At 51.0% G+C, this 24068-nt stretch overlaps 1 protein-coding gene across 1 annotated transcript in view; it reads right to left on the reverse strand.

The window, feature by feature from the left end:
* Nucleotides 1-23776, reverse strand: part of LOC122393767 — a 44624-nt gene extending 20848 nt beyond the window's left edge. The window contains exons 1-3 of the mRNA XM_043390109.1: nt 23612-23776; nt 6098-6170; nt 5650-5781 (exon numbers count right to left, since the gene is read on the reverse strand). Coding sequence (XP_043246044.1) covers nt 5650-5781; nt 6098-6134 — 169 coding nt within the window. The 5' untranslated portion in view covers nt 6135-6170; nt 23612-23776. The remainder of the gene's footprint in view (nt 1-5649; nt 5782-6097; nt 6171-23611) is intronic.
* Between the last annotated feature and the right edge of the window lie 292 nt (nt 23777-24068).

Consider the following 24068-nt stretch of genomic DNA (forward strand, 5'->3'; position numbering starts at 1 on the left):
TGACGGTTTTCTCATCACTGCTGGGGACGCATTGGCGATAGAGTGCTGAAGCCGGAAAGTTATTACAAGTTATCTAGTTGATTTATCTTGTGACATCAAATGAACTTTCATATAAGGTCACTTTACTGAACTATGACGTCACGTAAGTGAGCCTATCTAATGCTTAAAAATGTTACTATTGCGAAACGCCAAACAATAGTTTACGGAGAGAACGTATGTAATTCACGCATTCTTTGCAAGGTCCGATGCTTTAGTTTTGCTGGTGGGCCTTGCATGACGTCATAATGACGCAACGTCATTTATGACGTCACTAACGCTGATTGAGTCGAGAGTTTTTCGTTAATAGATTCCTAACAAAATGACGACATTGAGGGGAGGGACATCAATGTACTGAGAATGAGCTGTCGAATCGACAGATACTTTTGCCGTAGGTCGGTATTATCTCAATTGACCAGTTTCGGGACCTGAAATATTTTGCCAGATACCGAAATGACGGTTCTGCGACCATTTAAGGGATTTATTGACCGAAAATTGGATCCCTGCCTCAAGGCATATGACCTCACCTCAGAGGTTACCGGTTGCCGGAATGATAAAACTTGGTTTGGAAGAGGTCAGCTTAAGATGTTTTCCTCAGGTCGAGGCCACATCAAAACCGCTGAGGTCAAGAAGCTGTTCAAATGAGGCCATTTCAGCCGTTTTCACGACGGATATCAGACGAATCTAGCCAAATCTTTTACTACAGCTATTTTCATAACGTAATTTTATTCTTATGCTTGAGTAAAAAGTAACGACTGATAATTTGATAAATAAGGTCAATAAGCAACTAGCGCAACCTAAGCTAAAAACAATTAAGAATCAACTATGAACCAAATTTGACCAAATCCCAACAAATATCAGTTAATGTGTGTCAGATAACCGTCGTGAAAACGGCTATTGTAAGTATATGATTCAGTTCAGCAGGGTTCCCTGAGTTCACTGGTGGCTTGTTCGACTCGTTAGATAAATTCCATTCAGTCATTGACAAAAAGAAAACCGATGACCTCACACGACCGTACAATGTAACGGCATATACGGCGCATTGCAAGGTCCTCAATCCAAAACCTAAGAATCGCTCATCGCAAAAGTGTATGAAATCACGATTACAGGCGTTTGAGATGGGCTTGGATCATTTTCGGCATCCAAATAACAGTTCAAATGTTTCAATATTTCCCATTGACTTATATTAGTGAAGTCACGTGACCAGCTTGACTTCGGGTGAAAATTTAGGAAAGTTAGGGGAATTGATGTTGTGAAATCTGAAGAGCCGTTACTGCCGTTACTTGTGTCATCCCCTGCAAAAGGTTCCCTTACACTGAGAGTACAGTGCAAAGCTGCAACTTTTTGCATTATTCCGAGGTTTATTTGTGACGTCGTATGTCAGTAAGCTGACCTGAGCCTGTTCTGTTGGTGTCAACAGATTCGGAATGTCAACTTTCAGCTCTCCAGCCTTACACCACTGCAAACAATATCGAGAAAACCGTTGGGGCTGCACATCAAACCCTCCCCTTCGGCCGGGTGGGAATAAAAATACTATGAAAGTGAATGTTAGTGAAACATGGAGCATCCCAAGCCACTAGCTACCTCGAAATGCATTAATTTCAAAACGTTAGAGATGCTTCCAGTTTCAAGAAAACAGAATTCAATATCGGCGAGTTTTCAAGTACTTACAATTTTGTCACCCCCGCCCACTCTGACCTGGTCACGCCCCTGGCAATTGCAATCAATTACCTTCAAATGCCGCATTTTGGTACTCATATAATTTTTTGTGGCAAATTTATTCATCAAAATTACTGAAAGTCCGTTATTACAAGGACAGAGCGAACATCATGCGATTACTAGCTAGAGCCTTCTCCTCATTTAACTCTAACACAGCCTCGGCTCTTATGAACGGAAGTTGTGTAGGTATGTCCGCCGTCCGGCCACAATGTCCGATTAGCAATTTTGATAATTCCTAACGTTTCATTGGCGGATCGAGCTGGACGTTTTTTTTTGGGGGGGGGGGGGGGGCAAATGGCCGAAATGGCCCCTTCCTTTCCATGCACCGCCATAGGCGCAATGTTAAAACTCGGGTTTTTGCGGGGGGGGGGGGGGTAAACGGGCTTTGGGGGGAGCATGGCCCTACCCCCTGGATCCGCCAGTGTAACGTTTCACCAGTGCAAGCTGCTTAGAAGCATATCAGAATTACATGCGAGGCGGCCGATATCAGTGTTCAGCTCATTTTTTTTTTTGCCTGAACAATGTTCGAAACTACAGCGAAAGTGAAGCAAACATCATTCAATAATCACATGCCTGGTCTGTGAGTGTGAGTGCCAGGCTTTTATTTCTAATTTTCATGAAACAGTTCGAGGATATGTGGGTAGGAGAATGATTGGCTCTGGAAGGCATCACCAAATGTTCCCTTTTGCTACAAACATTGTCGTAAACAAAAAATTATATAAAAAGTTAAAGGCAAAACATGTCTCTAATTTTTTGGACATTAAATTTCCATATCCAGAGGCATCTTTTGGCATAATATTTTTGTCAAAAATTAAATGGCCACCTTTTGAAAATCGAAAATCAAAAATTCATTATTTCAAAAAATCTTGCGATTTTGAAAATTTTCAAAATATTTTGGTTGGATAATTTTCTACTGTCAATGAGGATTCCAATGATATGCATATTAATGTAGGTTACTGGCTATATTTTTTGATAATACGAGTTTAAAAGAGGGTTACTCTGGGCATTTTGAAAAATGCCTCTGGCTATAACTCGTAAACCCTTCGTAGTATAACGCTAAAAATAAGAGATTATGAATCTACGGTACGGATAACCCCGTAGACGCAATTTCATCAAAATCTGAGAGGTAGGGTGTTATGGCTTGGTCGATCTGTCGTGGAACGCCCCAGTTGCCCTCGAGGCGCTGCTAGCAACTTTCAATTCGCTGTGGGAGACTGGCACTTTCCCTGAGACCTGGCGGGAAGCCACTATCATTCCTATCTTGAAGGCTGGCAAGTCGGGACATGACCCTCTCCACTATCGGCCCATCTCTCTCACATCATCGCTTTCAAAGCTGATGGAGAAGATGGTCAATGTGCGTCTTAGCTGGTTTCTGGAACATCACGGTGTTTTTACAAACGCCCAGTGCGGTTTTAGAAAGCACCGCAGCCCTGTTGACCACATTTTAGCCCTCGACACCGAGATACGCACCTGTTTTACTGAAAAGAAGCACCTTGGAGCACTGTTCTTTGATATTGAGGCGGGCTATGATACAGTGTTACGACACAGAATACTTTCCAAAGTACATAAGTACGGCATACGTGGCCGAATGGGTCTCTTTATCAAGAACTTTTTATCGGGTCGTCGGTTCAAAGTCCGTGTTGGCAGCCGTCTTTCGAGCAGTTTTATTCAGGAGAACGGAGTTCCTCAGGGCGGAGTGCTCAGTGTGGCGCTGTTCGCTGTGGCGATCAATGACATTGGCGACAATCTCGCACCATCTATCGGCAAATCACTATTTGTCGATGATTTCGCAATCTGGTTTTCAGCTACGACCGCCCGTCACGTTGCCAGACAGTTGCAGCTCGCTGTAACCCGTCTGGAGAGGTGGAGCGACGACAACGGCCTTCGTTTTTCAACAACGAAGACCGTCGCTATGCACTTTTGCCGCCGCCGCTGTGACGACTTAGCCTTGGGAATCAAGCTCCATGGACAGGTGATTCCTACTCGGCCGGTGGCGAAGTTTCTTGGAATCTTTTTTGACAGTCGTTTGACGTATAGAGAACATTTTAGAACGCTTCGGGAACGATGTTTTAAATCCCTGAACGTTTTAAAATGTGTCGCCCGCACATCTTATGGTGCGGACCGCAGGACCCTTCTTCTTCTCTATCGATCGATTATACGATCGAAGCTGGATTACGCTTCCTTTGTCTATGATTCAGCGAGTGAATCCAGCAAGAAGGTCTTGGATACAGTCCATCATGCAGCACTCCGAATAGCCACCGGAGCATTCCGCACCTCGCCCAGGAGCAGCATTCTTGCTGAGGCGCACGAGCCGCCACTTTCTCTCCGCCGCCAGACGCTGGGGATGCGTTATGCTCTTAAACTACGTCAATTCCCGACGCATCCGACGTACCCGTACGTCTTTTCGCGTCACATTGCTTCATCTGGTAATGGGACGAGTCATCCATTCGGAGCACGCATGAGAGGTTTATTCTCTACATCGAATATAGACTTGCGCGGCGTTCGGCGTATCTGGGGAACGCCTTCTCCACCCTGGAGAAACGCCCCGCCGCAGGTAGACCTCTCGCTTTCCGAAGTAAAAAAGGATAGCCTGCTGTCCTATGAAGCACAAACCAGAGCCTTGGAGCATATAGCCTCGTATGATGGTTTTATTTCAGTCTACACAGACGGCTCAAAAACATCCGAGGGAGCGGGTTGCTCTTTTGTCGCTGGTCGGGACACCCGCTCGTTTTCCCTTCCACCCAGCGCCTCGGTGTTTTCCTCAGAGCTAGTCGCCATCGAAAAGGCTCTGTGTTTTATTGAGGTGTCCGACGGTTTTTTCTATTTGATTTTATCAGACTCACTAAGCAGTCTGTTGGCTTTACGACGGTTTAATCCTGACGACCCGATCATTCAGGACATTTTAACTCGGCTAACTTCGGTGGAACAGTCCGGAAAAACTATCCGGTTTTGCTGGATTCCCAGTCATGTTGGAATCCAAGGCAACGAGCTTGCTGACGCCGCCGCGAGACGCGCCGCCGCAGCGCCCTACACTCGGCGATTTCCTCTGCCTGCCCGGGATTACTATCCCGTCGTACGATCTTCCATGCTCTCGCAGTGGCAAGCAGAGTGGGACTCGCGCGCGAGCAGTAAGCTGAGAGATATCAAGCCAACTCTCGAGCCTTGGTCGTCATCCATGCAAAGTAACAGACATAACGAAGTCGTCTTATGTAGGCTGCGCATCGGCCATACGTATGCCACGCATGGTCATCTCCTCCGCGGAGAAGAGCAGCCCACCTGTCGCAGGTGTACCGTGCCTCTCACTGTCTCTCACGTGCTTTTATCTTGTCCTCTCGCTGAACCGAACCGGACACGCTACCTCGGGCGCATCGCTCCGGGTACCACTATCCGCCGCTTACTGGGTGACGAGTCACCCTGGGTTTTATCCGGCAGCATCTTTTCTTTTATCCGTTCGATCAACTTCCAAGTGATTTACTCGACCTGACCCCAATCCAACTAGCCCTCTCTAGTCCTTTCATCTAGTCAGTTGTCTAGGACGACACCTTTGCGCTGTTTTATCTTACCTTGCTATTTTATATCGAGTCTTACTTTCTAGTCTTAGTATCTAGAAGGTTCTTTCTTGTGGCACACTTGTTTTATTAGTACGACGTTATGGGCGCAAAATGACCTTAGCAGTCGGCGCGCCCTAAAGCCCCAATCAACAAACAACAAAGGATCGGCGCCGTTTTGTCACAGCCCATGAGTGGTCGGAGCGGGACAGCCGGTCAGCTGGTCACACAACCCAGGGATCGGCGCCGGCCGCCCAGCCCAGGAGCAGCGGCCGTCGCCTGTCGCCCAGGGGCAGCGGTCGCCGCCGGACGCCCAGGGGCAGCGGTCGTCGCCGTTTGTACTCACAGCCCTCCATCCTGGCCATATTGGTCTTCCGGCTGTCCAGCACCGTCTGCAACTCCGACAGGAAGCCCTTCACGCCGTTACCCTTCTTCCGTCCCTTGCCAGCGTCGGTCAAATGCGTCGTCAGCAGAAGGCCTGAAGAGAGTGTGTAATAATGGACACGACGAATGTTACGTTTGAATTTTATAGGTGTTGGCATTCCCACAAGTATCCTTGTATGGTCGTGAGTTGACACAATAAGCTCGATCATTTAAAAAAAAAAATCAATTTTGCACAACCGTGCAACGCCCAGCCCTAAGTCTGTTCTTACCTAACTTATTCGTACTTCGTCACTAAAAAAGATCTAGCCATTTCAGTTACAGGCCTAATATTTATCTAGCCATTACTTTATCCCGCACTCCAATTGTCACAGCACGGCTCCACCACGTCTGCCCACAGTGGCGAAACTCACAGCAGTAGAGGATCCACAGCTGACCGCCGGCAGCCATGGCTCCGCCTGTCCGACTCCGGACACAGCCGATCTCCTGTCAAATTAGGGCGGCGGGCACAGTGTCAGACAGACGCTCACTTGTTCTCTCAGTGAACACTCAGATAGTGAACACTCACTGAACACTCAGACGCCCACTTTAGACGTCAGACACTTCAGACGTCAGGCACTCACCGAACCGATGCACAGTTCAGTCGTCAGACACTCTCTTCAGACGTCACTCACTTTAGACGTCAGGCACTTTAGACGCCAGACGCTTTAGACATCAGACACTCGTTTCAGACGTCAGAACACACTTCAGACTTGAGACACTCACTACAGACGTTAGACGGAACTTCAGATGTCAGCAAAACTTGTTCCCTTTCAGCCTCCCCTTTAACCTGTATCTGGCTGAGCACTGAGCGCACGTCCGTCGTTTAACCAGCCGTGTCTGTCACTGCGCGTGTGAGTCTGGTGCCCTCCGATGGTGCACGCCACGTGACATTCAGTGCGTCACCGACTGGTCTGCACCCCCTCCCTCCTGTCACCAGCCGCCTGTCACTCCCCCCCCCCTCCTCCCGCTACACACACGTACTATTGCTTCCAAATTAAGCTCGATAGGCACCTCGCTCTATATCCGTGCTGAATACCCTCCCAAATCCCTCACGTAGCCGTCCCGGTGAGGTGCGTGCCAAACTGAAACGGTGCGTGGACCCTGTGACATACCGAGTTAGACCGCGCCTGGGGCAGGGACACGGGTGTGACCTGTGATTATGGTGGACACACGTATGAGCGTGACATATAACTGGGTCACATTCTATTCAATCGGGGACGATGAGAGCGGACACAGTGGTCGGGCCGATGCACACTGGTCGGAAACGCTCCAGCGAGAGGCCAGCGGCCTTTCCGCAAAAGTTTTTTGCTTGTTATTCCACAACTAGTGAAGCAAACTCCATAAAACTTTGCATACCTTCTCTGTCATATGTAAGCTATCATTTGGATGTCAAGCACTAAATATATGACGTGAATCTGTTAAGTTATGACGTCATAATTGAGTATAATACAGGATCTAGCACCACTTTAAGTGAACAAGGGAAATTGGAAGCTGCTATTCGGGCACCGGGAATGGTTTCATGCACTCCTTGCAAGGTCGCAAGGTCCGGTGCTTCACTTCAGCATTGTTGACTTTGCGTGACGTCATTTATGACGTCACTAAGGCCATATAAGTTTTTTCGTCAATAACTCCTGATCAGATGGAGCTAGAGAGTCGGGAAAGCCACCATTGGACTCGGGAAGACCTGCCGAATCGAGTGATATGCGATATATCCTCCTTCAACCATTTTCGTGACCTGAGGGGCTCCGACCTGACCTTGACCCGAGGTTAACGCCTTAACCCTCGCCGGCCGAGGGGGGGGGGCGGGTGCCGCCCCCCCCCCCATAGGGTTTTTTTTTCGCGATAGCTCCGAACACGCTGGCGATAGAGAGCTGAAACTTGGCATACCTGACCTTTGATCCAAGCCGGATCTTTTGACACCAACCGCATTTTTGGGTCAGGTCAGGTCACTGACCTATGACGTCATAAGTGAACCTCTGCACGGTCTTCAGATGTCGCAACTTCGCAACGCCCTCACTGCCAGAGGAGATGTCACAGGGAAATGAAACTTGCAGGATCTAGTATCCATTATGAGTCCCACAACTTGTATATCTCGGATTTTTCCTAAAGGTCATATGAGGTCAGGTCATTTTCGTGACCTCACCATTATAAGGCAATGGGGAAAAATGAAAACTGCTATTCTGGCGCCGGGAACGATCTCCAACTATCTCAAGCACACAGAATCGTGATTTGATTCACTCCTTGCAAGGTTAGATGCGTCACTTTTGCAATGTTAACCTTTCGTGACGTCATGTATGACGTCATCAAGGTCATATTAGTTTTTCGTCAATAACTCTTAATCAAATTGAGCTAGCGAGTCAGGAAAGCCACCAATGGACTCAGGAAGGCCTGCCAAATCGAATGATATGCGACATGACCTCTTCCGACCAACTTCGTGACCTGGGGGTGCTGACCTGACCTTGACCTGAGGTCAACACCCTAAGTTGACCTGACCCGGACAAAAAGTATATCATTCGACGCGCCTGAACGAGGCGAACACGATGCTACCAAAATCGGCGCTCTGCGGCCGTTTTTTGCGAAGTTATTCACCAAAAACTGAACCGTACCTTGGGGCACTTGACCTGACCTCAGAGGTCACCGGTTGACCTAGGACCTTAAAATCGGGTACCAATCTCTGCGTCTCGTAACGGCGCACACGCTCGTTTTTTCCGCGACGCGCTAGCTCCACCAGGGGCGAAACGGCGAGGGGGGGGTCGTACCCGCCCCCCCCCCCCCTCGGCCGGCGCGTATGTAGAAAACCAATAGGTCCGGCGAGGGTTAAGTTGACTTCACCCAAACACCAAGTATAGCATTCGACGCTCCTGAGCTAGACAAGCACGATGATGCCAAAATGGCGGCAGTGCGACCATTTTTGGCAAAGTAATTAACCAAAAACCGAGCCCGTGCCTTGTGGCACTTACCTGACCTAAGAGGTCACTGGCTGACCTAAGACCTTAAATCGGGTAGTACTTGCTGCGTCTTATAACGGCACACAAGCTCGTTTTTTTCCGCGAGGCTCTAGCTCAATTAGAGGCGAAACGGCGAGGGAGTTGTATCAACCCTCCGCGGTCAATATAGAAAACCAATCGGTCCGGCCAGGGCTAAATACCGGAATTGTGATTTAATGTAAAAAGACGGCCCAAGGTAACCTGACGCCAGTGACAGGTGTCCTATATTCGCAGCGTCTTATATTCACGAAGGTCTCAATTTCCACTTTCTTAAGCCGAGTGATGGTTACTAATAGCAAGGCTCTCTAAATGCAAGCCGTAATCGCCACGCAATATGTGGAAGGCTTTTGATGTCAATACAAACATAAATGCAATAATAAAACCATATTGTATGCGCTTTCCACAAAATTCATAAACTCAAGCGCGTCTGTTTTTAATGACCAGTCAACTACGCATGGATGCGTGCAGGCCACACAGGTCAGCGTAAGCCGGGCGCGGCGGCCGAGCCGAAACTGGGGCGGGGCGGGCGGTAGTTGGGTAGGAATAGCGGCTCCTGCAAATTTTGCGCAAATATGCGCAGTTAGCTTTTATGTTGCCCTGGTGTAAATTTAAATCCTGCTTCATCTCACAAAAAATCAGAGTGGGACTAGATGGGACTACCTGTTGTTTCCTTACCTAAACTTTGCAGTTATATTCCAGAATCACTCTAGGAGAGCCCTCATAAAAAAGCTACAGTAGATCTTAGCTGGGGAAAAAGTATACCAAAAAATTTGCACTGACCAGTCGGCAACTTCATAACAAACATTTTGATGCATAATATGTGGGATTTCAATTTGGTGTCTATCAGCAATAAGACTCTGAATATCCGGCTCAAGAAACCTCTTGCTCCGCGTCAGTTTCCGAGTTCTGGGATACCCCATCTTCGGGGGCTGATTACAGTTATTTTTGGTCACCCGGATTAGTTTTTTTGGCCTAATTATAATAATTTGATCAATTTCAAATCGATCTATATAAAAAATAATCCGAAACTCCGGAATCGCCCGTGGCCTCTCGTGAGGGCGTTTCCGACCAGTGTGCGATGGGCCCGGTGGGGAGATTGGTTGGGCGTGTTGTGGGCGACAAAATATTGAGTAGGTACGCTTGATAGGTAATAGAGTGCTACACGGACTTTCACTGACACTTGTCATTTGTCACATTTTCTGAAGCGGGAAATCCATTTATGTCTTAGCCCTCGCCGGCTTAGGGGGCTGGGGGGGGGGGGGGTACTTCTCCAGACGACTTTTTCCGATCGCACGGAGTGTGCAGAGTCAGACCATAGATAACTGAAGGTTGACATAGCTTAAGCTGAAAGTTGCTTTGTGACCCCAGCCATATTTCTAGGTCAGGTCGTTTACCTCTCACGTCAAAACTGAACCTCTGCATGGTCCCAAACTGTCGTAACTTCGTTGCTTCCTCAGTTCCAGGATATCCTTCACATGGAAATCAAGATGAAACCTTCGAGTTTGTACGACTATAGTGTTTGGTGGAGACAAGGTTTTAAGCGAGGATGAATGCCTACCCGAAGGTAAACATTAAAAGGACATTCATGGAAAATAGTTAAATGCTTTTTTGTAACAAAGTCGCCGAGATAACCGAGATAAGTGCATTACGATATATTTACGGAGCGAGCGAAGCGAGCGTAGTCTTTCCTTAGATTAACGGAAATTTCTGAGTATGAGCGGCCGGCCGGCCGGCCGGCCGTGGTCACGCTTTTGCGAGGCTTATATCTCAGCAACCACTTGACCGATTTACACGCGGTAATTTTTGTAGGGTAGCTTCATTCCTGCTACCAAGTATTGGACTATTCCCGATGCATGTGGGTGACCCCTTATGCACGTGCCACGTGCAAAACGAAGAGGTGTCAGTTTTGTAATTGTTGCAATATCTCGGTAACTACTTGGCCGATTGCGCTGAAAGTTGGCATGTAGGTAGGCACCCAGTAGGGACTGCATATCCATGTGCCAGAGTTGGGGTGCTGCTGCACGTGCGCACGTGCAGGGGTCGTTTCCAGATCTCGGGAACGGCTGGACCGATTGCGCTCAAATTTGGTACACGGATAGGGACCGGTTAGTAGGGTGCCGTGCACAAGTCAGTTGGAACCCATTTTGCACGTGCGCACGTGCAGGGTGCCGCTTCCAGATCTCGAGAACGGCTGGGCCGATTGTGCCCAAATTTGGCACATTGCTAGAGACCAGTTAGTAGGGTGCCGTGCACAAGTCAGTTGGAGGTACCCCCTCGCAATTTCGCACGTGCAAGGCCCACCCTCTCGCTCGCTCCGTTAGTCGCCCCAAAAGGCGTTATACTGGTTTATATTGATAACGTTTGTTGTCCAAGTAGAAACAGCTTATAAAATTTTGAGCTGGTCACTCTGCCCCGTCCACTTTGCCCCACGCGTACCGTCCGAGAGCAAAATATTTCAGCTGCTATTCATGTGGTGAAGCACATTAAAATTGGCATACCTACAACATGTACAGGGATGTTCACGAAAAACTGACACATTTTAAAACGACTTTGTGAGCATGTGAGAGCTCACGGAGACTTGATTTGCATGCCATTCGAAAGCCTGTTGAAAAAAGTTTTGTATGTGCATAGCGCCTTTAGGTAGCATCACACAAGTTTTCAAATAAATAAGAAAGCGTTAAAATGGGGAAATTTGACTTGGCGACAAAACTTAGCGGAAAAGCAATGAAGCTCTCGCGGCTACCATCTGCCACCACGACTGAACCAGTCCACGAATCCGTCTAAAATTTGGCATATTAATGTTTCGATGGATTTTGTTTTATACTTTTGGCATATTGTGGGCAAATTCCTAAGGAGTGCCAAAATTGGCAAGCTTGGAAGTGCTGATGCCAGAAACCATGGCCGCATGCTGGCAGTCACTGTAGAGTGGTACCGTGCCATCTTTTAACGGCTTCTGTTAGCTACTGTAGCGGAAATGGGTCGACGTCTACACCATTTGGTGGTTCTGGCACGTCAGGGCCACCACACGTACAGTAACCGCGATCATCGGTCTCACACGAGAACAGGGGGGAGGGGGCATTGTCTCGCGCATCACCTCTCACCCATAGCCGGCCATTTCGCTCTACCTCAACACCGTGGACTATTCCTGTGGGGTCACGTGAGTGACATGGTCTGTAGCAGCGGCCCAAAGGACATCAAAACTCCCGACGAGTGCAGTGAGAGGTGTTGCAATTCTTCAGGCACGTGCCCAAAAACGGGTGATAATTTCCTGTTTCGGGCTGAGTCGTGCACTGCTCCAAAAACTCGTCATCTGCAAAATACGCTGTAACTTCTTAGAAACGAAAATGACATATTCCCAAAATATGTCAATAAAAACTTAGAAGTCCACTCTATTTGCACATAGCATGATCACCGTGCTGAGGGCAAGTGTTTTCTCGTAATTCGGAAATAAAATGTGTCAGTTTTTCGTGAACATCCCTGTACGATAACCACTCAATGCAATAATAAGAACGCTTAAAACCCGCGCCCCGTAGGGGGGGGGGGGCCGAAACAGCCCCTCCCTGTCCTTTTCCGTCGATATCTCCTAAACTTTCCGAGATATCGCCACCAAACTTTCAGAACCCCTCCGGGCATCAATTTTACACATTGTGACCAAAAAATTTTCCAGAGGTTATGATAGGTCGGCCATAAATGACGTCAGAATGACGTCATGTTGTCATTTTCGACCGTAAAAAGACCTTCGCGAGAAGACCTGTCAGGCCTATAGCTTTGAAGATACAGAAAAATGATCAACACATAAAAGGTGTAAAATTGACAGGGCTACAAAACTGCTGTCTCGGATTTTTGAGATTTTTGAGTTTCGACCCCCAAAAATAAAAAAACATTTTTTGGATATATTAGCCGAAAAATCAAAAAAGTTTTTTGAGTTTCGAAAAAACCGGAATATATGTGATAGTACCTACCGTCTTCTATCTACATACCAAATTTCATATCGATACCTTGCTTTTTGGCCAAGTTATAGCGAAAAAAACTGTTCAAAAATGATGACGTCAAATTTTCAAACTCAATTTTTGGCAATTCTAGAGTCTAGACCTCGTACAGCAGAAAAAGACCACCATTAGACTCCCCGTGATGAACTGCATCGAATCGATACCCATTTTATGCAAAAATATCAACTTTGAAATTTGACCTAATTTGACCTGACCTTGACCTGACCTTCACCAAAATGTGACCCAGGCTGGGCCCAAAGGCTGCCTAACCCACATAATCGCATTTGTCATGTAAAATGGACCATAAAACATGTATCACACCACACTTTCATATTGTGACCCCCGGTGACCTGACCTCGCTGTGACCTGACCTGGTATCAGTGACCTCAGATAGCAAAGTATGTGTTTGACGAACATTGTACCATCGATGGTTTTCAATAAATTACCAATTTACTCGATTTCACAACACATTTCTTGAAATGCCTGTGAACGGTGAAAATCCGACCTTTGACCTGACCTGTGACGTCATCGGTTTGACCTAGGTCAATGAAATTTGGTCACAAGGTAGTTTCCCGGTGGGGCTATCGAACACCGTTTGAATTTTGAAAATCGGCCGGTAAATTTCCGAGATCTTAGGGGGGGGGCGAAACGGCCCCTCCCCTACGGGTGGTAGGGTCCGCCAATAGCCCTACGGGGCGCGGGTTAATTTAACTTCCAAGCTTGTATGTACATGATAACATTCAAAAAGCGTAGGAATATTGGGATAATAAGAATAACCCAAGAAGAAATGCATTTCCGTCTGGCACGGATCAATGCGAGAGGCCAGAAAGTCCGGTATGGCTCATTCGAACGAATGCGAAGAGAACTAGACAGCCATAAGGTGAAGCTGACGTCAGTTGTGAAGGGATAAAACGCGGAGTGGCCACTTTGCCCGGGTGGCCGCTTTGCCCCGGCCTCCTCTACTTGTGTTTGAGCTTGAAAATACAGACTTTGGTACAGTCTGGAATGATTTTGAAGTGCCTATATTATAACGAGGTGTCATCACAGGCACCCAAATTTCATGTATGGAATTCCGATTTATGCTGGAAAATATTTATAGTCACCGTGCTGGGAACCTCTTCGCTGACGGGCACTGCCCGACGCCCGCACGGCCGCCAAGCATCGTCTATCGGCGGCGCACATGCTGTGCCGCTGTACACGTTTGCCATGCGGGTAGCCTACCAGCCCCCGCAGGGGGCTGACCGTGGTCAGAGCTGCTGCTTAGCCGGGGTCATCTGGCTCCGGCTGTGCGGCGGCTGTGACTTCGGCCAGTAAGGGGAGTAGCGCCCCCTCGGCCCCAGCTTGACGCGCGTTTTGACCTGGACTTGCCTTGCTTACTGGATGGATTGTCTGCAGGATTGGCCCCGCAGGGGGTTGGCAGTGGCCGGGGTCGCTGTCGGACTGGGTTCCTTGGGCCTTTGCCCCGCGGCGGCCTTGGCCTCGGCCAGCAAGGGGAGTAGCGCCCCCTCGGCCCCAGCTTGACCCATGCTTGCTTGCGACTTGCTTTGATCGCTGGTTGGACAGATGGTACGGCCCGACTTTTCTTGGTTTTCGTGGTTTTGTTTCTCTTGAGCGGTCTCTGTTTGCTTTTGCTTTGCTTTTCACCGGATGTCCGCGTTTCTTTCGATCACAGCTTTCTGATTCTTTTCCTACCTTTTTCGTTGTTTTTGCACCCGCAGGAACACAGCCGAGTTGGGCTAGTGTAAGGGGAGTGGCGTCCCCTCGGGTACCAGCCGGTTTTACTAGGCTAGGCGAGCCGACCCGTACCCCAGGACAACGGGATCCTGGAGGTTGAGCCCCCCACCGTGCGGAGCCAGTCGCGGTGGCTGGGCAACACGCCTCTTTGGCCCTGAGTTCTGTAAGGGCGGGACACTCAGTGGGGCGCCGCACTTGAGGAGCCATTCCCAGTCGTGACGCCGCCGGGGGTGGTGTCTGAGAGGTGTCGCCGGCGGGGTTCGGGCACTTGTGCTCGTCCTCCGTCGGTGGGACTGATCCGTCGCTGCCCCTGGCGGTGACTCGGCTAGGCGTCAAGGGAGGAGGCGGTATCCGACCGTGGGGGGTGGTGAGTCTCTCTCTCCCCCGCGGAAGGTGCCGCCAAGTCCCGTACAGTCAGCTCGGCCGTCCCAGGCCTTGTAGCGGCGCCGTTGCGGAGCGTCGGCGGCCGAGCTGGCCATAGGCGGCGGAACGGGGGGGGCACCGGGGCACCGTGCCCCCCCTTGAATTCTGCAAGGGGGGCACCAATAGCAAGGTGCCCCCCCTTAAATTTGATGTATTAGTACTAGGGGCAGATTCGGGGAAAACTCCAAGGGGAGGGCCATGAATCGAAGTGGTGCCCCTACCTATGCCCAAAATTAAAACCTCAACGGATTTCGGCCACTTAATTTTGGTGGTGCCCTATTTTCAGTTTTTTTTTATTTTCTTTATTTTTGGTTAGTCATGTGATGACTAGTGCCCCTGCACCTGCTAGGCCGCTGATGCCCCTGGAAAGACTGTGGTACCTACCTACCCTGCCCCTGACAAGCCTACGGTGGGCCCTGACATGACTTAGGTGCCCATGGGCCCTGACAGGCCTGTGGTGTCCTTGCTAAGCCTGTGGTGTCCCTGGGCCTTGGCAGGTTTGTGGTGCCCCTGTTAGAACGCAGGTGCCCTTGACAGGTTTGTGGTGCCTCTGACAATCCTAAATTGCCAACGACAGGCTTGTCGTGCCCTTGACAGGCCCATGGTGCCCTTGCGAGGCCGGTGGTTCCCCTGCGAATCCGATAGTGCCCCTGGCAGGCCTCTGGTGCCCCTGGCAGGTCTGTGGTGCCCCTGGAAGACCTGTAGTGCTTTTGCTAGGCCGATGGTGCTCCTGACAGGCCTGTGGTGCCACTGACAGGCCCGTGGTGCCCCTGCTAGGCCTATGGTACCCCTGGCGGGCCTGTGGTGCCCCTGTCGGCTGTCAGGCCTGTGGTGCTCCTGGCAGGCATGTGGTGACCCCAGGCCCTAAGTCATGACCCATGTGACCTCCACCCTGGGATTCGCCACTGATTAGTACCATGCGATGGCTTCTTGGTAATTTGTTACATGTAGGATTAATGGAATTTATCAAACGAGAATAAGGAAGAGACAAACACATAGGTACTTGGGGATCAGCTTAAAGTTAACCACACATACGGGCAGGGGTGTAATTTTCCTAAAATGATTGTGGGTGCCCAGCTGTAGGGGCGCCCGGCGCCAGGCCGTTTTGGGGCGCGATAGATATTCTTTATGTGGGAGCCTAAATTAACACCGAATTTGATAACATTGCTAGCCGAATGGCGCTTCAAGTGACGTGTCTGACTAAGCAAATACACGCTTAAAAGTGGAAACTGACCGGAAGGACGTAAAAAGCTGTAGAGGGCGCCATCCAGTAGGAGGGGCACCAAATGTGGAGGCACCAGACGGTTACGACTTACGAGGGCGCCGTGAGACGATGAAAAGGGCGCCATTCTCTTGGGAGGGCGCCGAGTGATTGAAAACGCTATGTGGTCCAGGGGCGCTAAGAGGCCAGAAGGGCGCCGCACAGTCAGTAGTGCTACGTTGGTGGGGACGTGGGGACGCCAGATGGTTACGAGGGCGCATTGAGATCATGAAAAGGGCGCCATTCTCGTAAAAGGGTGCCGAGTGATTGAAAACGCTATATGTGGTTCAGGGGCGCTGAGAGGCCAGAAGGGCGCCGAACAGTCGAGGGATGCACGGTGAACAGAGACCTAAGGACGCGAGACGGTCAGGAGGGCGCCGTTAGACCATGAGAATGGCGCGGTGCTGTCAAAAGTGCGCCATTCTCCCAGAAGGGCGCCGAGTGATTAAAAACGCTATATTATCCATGAACGCGAGACGGTCAGGAGGACGCCGTTAGAGCATGCGAAGGGCACCGTACTCTCGAAAGGACGCTTGCAGCCTTGTAAAAGACTTGTGGGTGCATTTTCATCATTGTGTGGGCATACATAATTCAGGATTGTGGGTGCATATGCCCCCACAAAGAGATATAAAATTACACCCCTGCATACGGGGGTGAACTGCCATTTTCGTTTAGTAAAAAATAAAATTAAAAAAAATCATCGTGTCAGGGCTGTGACGAAAAATAAGTGGCCTAAATCCGATGAGAAAACAGGATTTGGGGGTACCCTAGGTTTGGCTCCTTGAGCCATGGTGCCCCCCCTTGTCTCAAATCGTTCCGCCGCCTATGGAGCTGGCGGAGACCAAGCACACTCCATGGATAACTCGACCAACCCCCCTTCCCCCACTCTTACCAATCCTTCGGCCTCGGCCGATCCTCGCCCGTTGGCCTCGGCCGACAGGCGAACGGTGCTTGAAAAAGGTCCACGATCTCCTAAGATCCTCATCTTCCGGAGCGCAGACAGGGAGCTGAGCTCTCTGTCGCCCTTCCAGCGGAAGGATGGCTGCGACCGGTTTGGTTCGATAGTTCGTTGTGACCGGATGCGTGATGGCGCGCTGGAGGTCGAGTTCAGGAAAAGCGAGGAGGCGGCGAAAGCATTGGACGCTACTCGCTTCGTGTTCTCCGAGGGACGGGCATCCGGCCGGAGGCTCGTTTCCATCCCGCTTACAGTGGAGCCCCACCGTTCTAAGAACTCCTCACGAGGGGTCATTAACTGTTTCGATTTGAGGGGAGTGAGCGACGAGGATATTGCGGACGGGCTCGCCGATTTCGGCGTGACAGCGGCTCGCCGCATCATGACGAAGAGAGGCACGGTCTCGACCAACAACATCATTCTGACATTTGACTCTACCGACTTGCCGAGTGAGATTCGCGTGGGCTACGTGAAGGTTCGCGTGCGGCCTTTCGTCCCAGCGCCCATGCGCTGCTTCCGCTGCCAACGTTTCGGCCACACAAAGGACAACTGCCGAGGAAGACCCACGTGCTCCAAGTGTGCTTCGCAGGACCACACTGACGAAACCTGTGACTCGGAGACCCCCCGATGCGTCAACTGCGGAGAGGGGCAGACGCCGCACTCCGCGTATGATAGGTCTTGCCCTGCATACGTCAAGGAGAAAGAGATCATGACCATCAAGGCTACCAGAAATCTGTCTTTCAAAGAGGCCCGGGAGGTGTACAACCAGAGTCACCCGAAGACCTCGTATGCCCAGAAGGTGAGAGTCACAAACTCTACCGATGCCTCCCAGATGAGCGTAGCACAGCTCGTGCAGCTTCTCAAACGATTCGGCCTCACCGTCGTAGCCACTGGTGACTCAGCGGACAACACGGCGCCTCGTGCGCCGCCGAGCAACACAGAGCAGGCTGCTCAAGAGTCAGTGTGGGGTCCACCCAGTCCCGCTCCAGCCGCGAACGGTAATGGAGACGATTGGATCGTCGTCCAGCGCCGACAGGGTGGTCGGCGCCCCCCGGCGCAGGGTAAGGCGCCACCCACCCCGCCCCGCCCCCGACCGTCTACGGCGGTGCAGGAGGCTCTGCGGCGGGGGGAGGAGGAGAGAAGGGCACGTGAGGCGAGGAGGGCTCGCCTCGTCCAGAAGGCCCTCGAGGCTAAGGAAGCCTCGTCTGCCGACTCCGCCTCCGGGAGTGCCAATGCGGCTGTCGCCGCTGACACCCCGGAGACACCTGAGGCGGGGACTCGGCCCATCATGGGTCCCCCGCCGCCTCCTCCACCTCCGCAGCGGCGGCCACCACCGCCGCTGCCAGAGACGCCTGTGTCGAGGACACAGGCCGCCGCCTCGACATCCCCGTCGGGGCGGCAACAGCCCTCCGCGGCTCCAGGGCGCCTCGCCAAGCGGCAGACGCCCCCGAGCTGGTCACCTTCGGAGGGCGACGCCCCCCGGTCGAAAAGGCCCCAGCCGGGCCCGAGCCATGCCCGATCTGCCTCTGCTGAAGGGAGGCTTCACCGAGAGGGCTCAGGGCACCCCCGTATCCGCTACGGGGGGAGCGCCTCCTCGGAGTTAGAGGACCTAGTCTAGTCTTTCAGTCTAGTCATTTCCTCTTTTATCCTTTTATCTTTTTCGCGCTATTGCGCTTTTTTACCAGGTGCATTTCTCTCGGTGCTTTTTACCTTTTTTGTGGTCAGTCAGGTATCTGTGTGCGCCTTTGCCTCATGTTATACGCGCCCTTTTTGCGCCTTTTTAACCACGCCTTTTATTCTACAGTGGAACTGTAGAGGCCTCCGGGCCAACTACCAGGACCTACAGTCTCTTATCCGTTGGCGCACACCCCTTGTTTTAGGTCTCCAGGAGACCAAGCTAGCGCCAAACGTTACCTTTGCCATCAAGGGCTACTCTGTTTTTAGAAGAGACCTGGACACCCCTACCATTGCCCATGGAGGTGTGCTTCTGGCGGTTCACCACAGCGTACCTGCTCGCCAGGTGCCGCTGCAGACTCCTCTGCAGGCGGTGGCCGCCAGAGTTGATTTCAACCACCGGGAACTGACAGTGTGCTCTTTATACCTACCACCAGGTATAGCGCTCCCGGTGGTTGAGCTGCATCGACTTGTCGATGAGCTTCCACCTCCGGTCCTGGTAGTCGGCGATTTTAATGCCCATAGCCTGGCGTGGGGATGCGACACGACTGGCACTCGTGGTCGACTTTTAGAATCTTTTATCCGCGATGAGGCGCTGTGTATTTTAAATACAGGACAGCGCACCCATTTTACAACACCCTCCGGTCAAACATCGGCTCTGGACCTGAGCTTAGTCAGTCCGCGGCTAGCTCAGCTTTTTACCTGGTCCGTCCATGACGACCCACTCGGGAGCGACCACTTCCCAGTGTGGCTGGAGCACCAGGAGTCCCCAGTGTCAGGCAACCGTCCACCTAGGTGGAATGTTCGGAAGGCCGACTGGGGCGAATTCCAGGCCGCCGTAGAGGCCACGGTTTTATCCAGAGCCGACCCCTCTGTGATGTCTACAGAGGATTTTACATGTTTACTCATTGACTACGCAAACGGGTGCATACCCAAGACGTCGAGTCAGCCTCGTCGTCCTCCGGTCCCGTGGTGGACCAAGGAATGCGGAGATGCGATTCGTGCCAGGAAGCGCGCTTTTAGAAAGTTTGACCGGAGTAGTACTACTGAGAACCTCATCGCTTTTAAGAAAGCGCGGGCTTTTGCCCGTCGCGTTTTAAAAGAGGCAAAGGCTGTTTCATGGCGCACGTACGTGAGTTCCTTAAACCGTTTTACTCCTACGACCCAGATATGGGCACGCATGAAGCGCATTGAAGGCCGGTTCAGCTCTGTTCCGCTTCCGGTTTTAAGAGTGAACAACACGGACATATCCCACCCTTTAGACGTCGCAGAGACGATAGGCCGTGCACTCTATCAGCGCTGCCGAGGAGAGCCGTCCTCACGACCTGCACCAGCCGCCGTGGACTTCAGCACAGCTGAAAATTTGATGTACAATGAGCCTTTCTCTATGGCTGAGCTCACGTCTGCCATCAGCTCGTTGCGCAGCGTCTCAGAAGGTCCGGATGCTGTCCACAACGACATGCTCCGTCATCTCCCAGCAGTTGCCCTCGAGGCGCTGCTAGCAACTTTCAATTCGCTTTGGGAGACTAGCACTTTCCCTGAGACCTGGCGGGAAGCCACTATCATTCCTATCTTGAAGGCTGGCAAGTCGGGACATGACCCTCTCCACTATCGGCCCATCTCTCTCACATCATCGCTTTCAAAGCTGATGGAGAAGATGGTCAATGTGCGTCTTAGCTGGTTTTTGGAACATCACGGTGTTTTTACAAACGCCCAGTGCGGCTTTAGAAAGCACCGCAGCCCTGTTGACCACATTTTAGCCCTCGACACCGAGATACGCACCTGTTTTACTGAAAAGAAGCACCTTGGAGCACTGTTCTTTGATATTGAGGCGGCCTATGATACAGTGTTACGACACAGAATACTTTCCAAAGTACACAAGTACGGCATACGCGGCCGGATGGGCCTCTTTATTAAGAACTTTTTATCGGGTCGTCGGTTCAAAGTCCGAGTTGGCAGTAGTCTTTCGAGCAGTTTTACCCAAGATAACGGAGTTCCCCAGGGCGGGGTGCTTAGTGTGGCGCTCTTTGCAGTGGCGATCAATGACATCGCTGATGATCTGCCGGTCTCGATCGGTAGATCGCTCTTCGTGGATGATTTTGCCATTTGGTTTGCCGCTTCAAGCGCTCGGCATATGGCCAGACAGCTGCAGCTTGCAGTGACGCGGTTGGAGAGATGGAGTCGAGACAACGGTCTTCGTTTTTCAACAACGAAGACCGTCGCTATGCACTTTTGCCGCCGCCGCTGCGGCGACCTTCCCTTGGGAATCCAGCTCTATGGACAGATGATTCCTACTCGTCCGGTGGCGAAGTTTCTTGGGATCTTTTTTGACAGTCGTTTAACGTATAAAGAACATTTTAGAACGCTTCGGGAACGATGTTTTAAATCCCTGAACGTTTTAAAATGTGTCGCCCGCACATCTTATGGTGCGGACCGCAGGACCCTTCTTCTTCTATATCGATCTATTGTACGATCGAAGCTAGATTACGCTTCTTTTGTCTACGATTCAGCGAGTGAATCTAGCAAGAGGGTCCTGGATACAGTCCATCATGCAGCACTCCGAGTAGCCACCGGAGCATTCCGCACCTCGCCCAGGAGCAGCATTCTTGCTGAGGCGCATGAACCGCCACTTTCACTCCGCCGTCAGATGTTGGGTATGCGGTACGCGCTGAAACTGCGCCAATTTCCTATGCACCCGACGTACCCATACGTTTTTTTACGGCATGCCACCCGATGTAACGGAAGGTTACGACCCTCGTTCGGAGTGCGCATGAAAGAACTGTTTTCAATAGCTGACATAGCATTGCGTAACGTTCGTCGTACCTGGGCTGCGCCCCCTCCACCGTGGAAAAGTGTCAGTCCACAGGTGGATCTTTCGCTTTCTGCAGTTCCAAAGTGCAAGTTGCTGCCTGCAGAGGCACGAGTCCGAGCCTTGGAACACCTTGCCTCTTACGATGGTTTTATTCCTGTATTCACAGACGGCTCTAAAACACCTGAGGGAGCGGGCTGTTCTTTCGTCGCTGGCGACGATACCCGTTCATTTTCGTTGCCATCTTTCGCCTCGGTGTTTTCATCGGAACTTGTTGCCATCGAGAAGGCTTTGTGTTTTATTGAGGTATCGGACGGACCTTTTTACTTGATTTTATCGGACTCCCTAAGCAGCCTGTTGGCCCTACGGAGTTTTAATCCAGCCGACCCGATCGTTCAAGACATTTTAGCTCGGCTTCAGTCAGTAGAACAATCGGGTAAATCTGTTCAGTTCTGCTGGATTCCCAGTCACGTTGGCGTTCATGGCAATGAGCTGGCAGACGCGGCTGCAAGGCGTGCTGCTGCAGCACCCTGCACTCGTCGGTTGCCATTGCCGGCGCGTGATTTTTACCCTGCTGTACGATCTTTTATTCTAACGGAGTGGCAGGCAGAGTGGCGCCTGCGTGGAGGCAGGAAGCTCCGAGAGGTGAAGCCGACTCTGGAGCATTGGAGGTCTTGCTCGCAAGACAACAGGTCAAACGAAGTGATTTTATGCAGGCTCCGCATCGGTCATACGTATGCGACGCATGGCCACCTTCTCCGCGGAGATGAGCAGCCCGTTTGCGGCGGGTGCGCCGTGCCTCTCACCGTCGCCCACGTGCTTTTATCTTGTCGACGCTTGGCGGCTTGGAACCGGACCGGACTCGCTACCTGGGCCGCATCGCTCCGGATATCACCGTCCGCCACTTGCTGGGTGACGAGTCACCCTGGGTTTTATCTGGCAACATCTTTTCCTTTATCCGTTCAATCAAATTCCAAGTAATCTACTCGATCTGATACCAAACCAACTAGTCCTTACGCCTAGTCAGCTGTCTTTTACGATACGCTTGGAGTATTTTACCCTTCTTTGCTCTTTTTAACCAGCTTTTAGGCTTTTTTAAGCCTTTTATTACGTCGGTTTTCTTGTGACACACTTGCTTTACTTGTATATAGTTATGGGCGCAAAATGACCTTGTAGTCGGCGCGCCCTTAAGCCCCAATAAACAAACAAGTAGCCTACCAGCGCAGACGTTTGGATTGCGGAGCTGCACTGTAGCGGCATCAAAATGAGATGATTTGAAAAGTAGTTATTCGTTCAAATCTCGGTGATGAAGACATGGTGAACAATGAGCATGGCGACTCATGTAAGTGGGCATCGTTCAGCAAAATTATAACTTCGTAACGCGTTCCTCCGTGACTTTTGTTGCCCGTTTATCCCATCTTCTGCATAAAATGTATGGTTAACGGAAGTTTTTCTATAGCCCGTTATTACGTAATAGCAGAAAAATGCACAATAGGACAGTGTTTATTTTGCACAATGAACAATTTTCAGATCGAGAATCGAGCTAGTCACTAATCCCGTCGAGAAAGCAAGCCACCAACTTTACTAAACCGACACCGCCTGTCGGGCTGGGACGATGGACCGTCTGGCTCGCAGGGAAGACTGACTGGGAGAAGTGACCGGGACGAGGGACTGGCGTGTCTTGGAAGCGACAGGCTCGGAATGTTTGAGAGACTCAGGCACCTGCTTTCTCGCATTTCTTCTATTATTTTATGGGAAGACGGTAAATCCGCTCGGGTTTTTTTATTATTTAAGTGACTTTGTCAGGTCCATTCACCATTGAAAAGTTATTGATCATTTCTTTTTCATTTTAGATAAGTCTTCGTTCAACATTTAGTTACATGTTTATGCGCTATCAATTTTAGCCAGCATTCGCAATGCTATTTTATTATTTGGAGCTGACCACATTCTCAAATTTCCAAGATACAAACATTCACAATTATTGGGAAATGGTGAAATGTTAGATCCATGGGCCATGGCGCTCCGCCCGTAAACTCAGTGATCACTCGGTACTCACCTGTGACCAGTGCAGTGGGCAGGGCGGCGGATGGACGTGCTGTAGGTATCAGAGGCAGCCTCAGACGGGCACAGATGGACACTGACGCGGCACGCGCTGCAGCCGAACGGCCGGCGCCACTGGTCAGTGAGCTCCGGCCGTGGTACCGTGCCGCGTGGGAGAGCCGTCACGCGCGTCACCGCCCCCGGACCTGCCGCTGACGGGTGACGGCCGCGACACCGCGTCACACGGCGGCCGTCACTGTCACTCACACGAAGCATCACAGGCCGTCACGGGCGCGCCTCGGACGGAGCGTCACAGGCCGTCACGGACGCGCCTGGGACGGAGCGTCACAGACCGAGGTGGACTCGCGCTGGCAGCGGGGTCACCAGGAATCCACCCCATCTGCCACTGTATACATATTATATATAATTATATAATGTCGAGCATTGGCCTGTAAACGGCTACTCCCCTTTAT

The sequence above is a fragment of the Amphibalanus amphitrite genome, unplaced genomic scaffold, assembly GCF_019059575.1.
Source record: "Amphibalanus amphitrite isolate SeventyFive unplaced genomic scaffold, NRLGWU_Aamphi_draft 000553F_arrow, whole genome shotgun sequence".
In the NCBI taxonomy this organism is placed as follows: domain Eukaryota; kingdom Metazoa; phylum Arthropoda; class Thecostraca; order Balanomorpha; family Balanidae; genus Amphibalanus; species Amphibalanus amphitrite.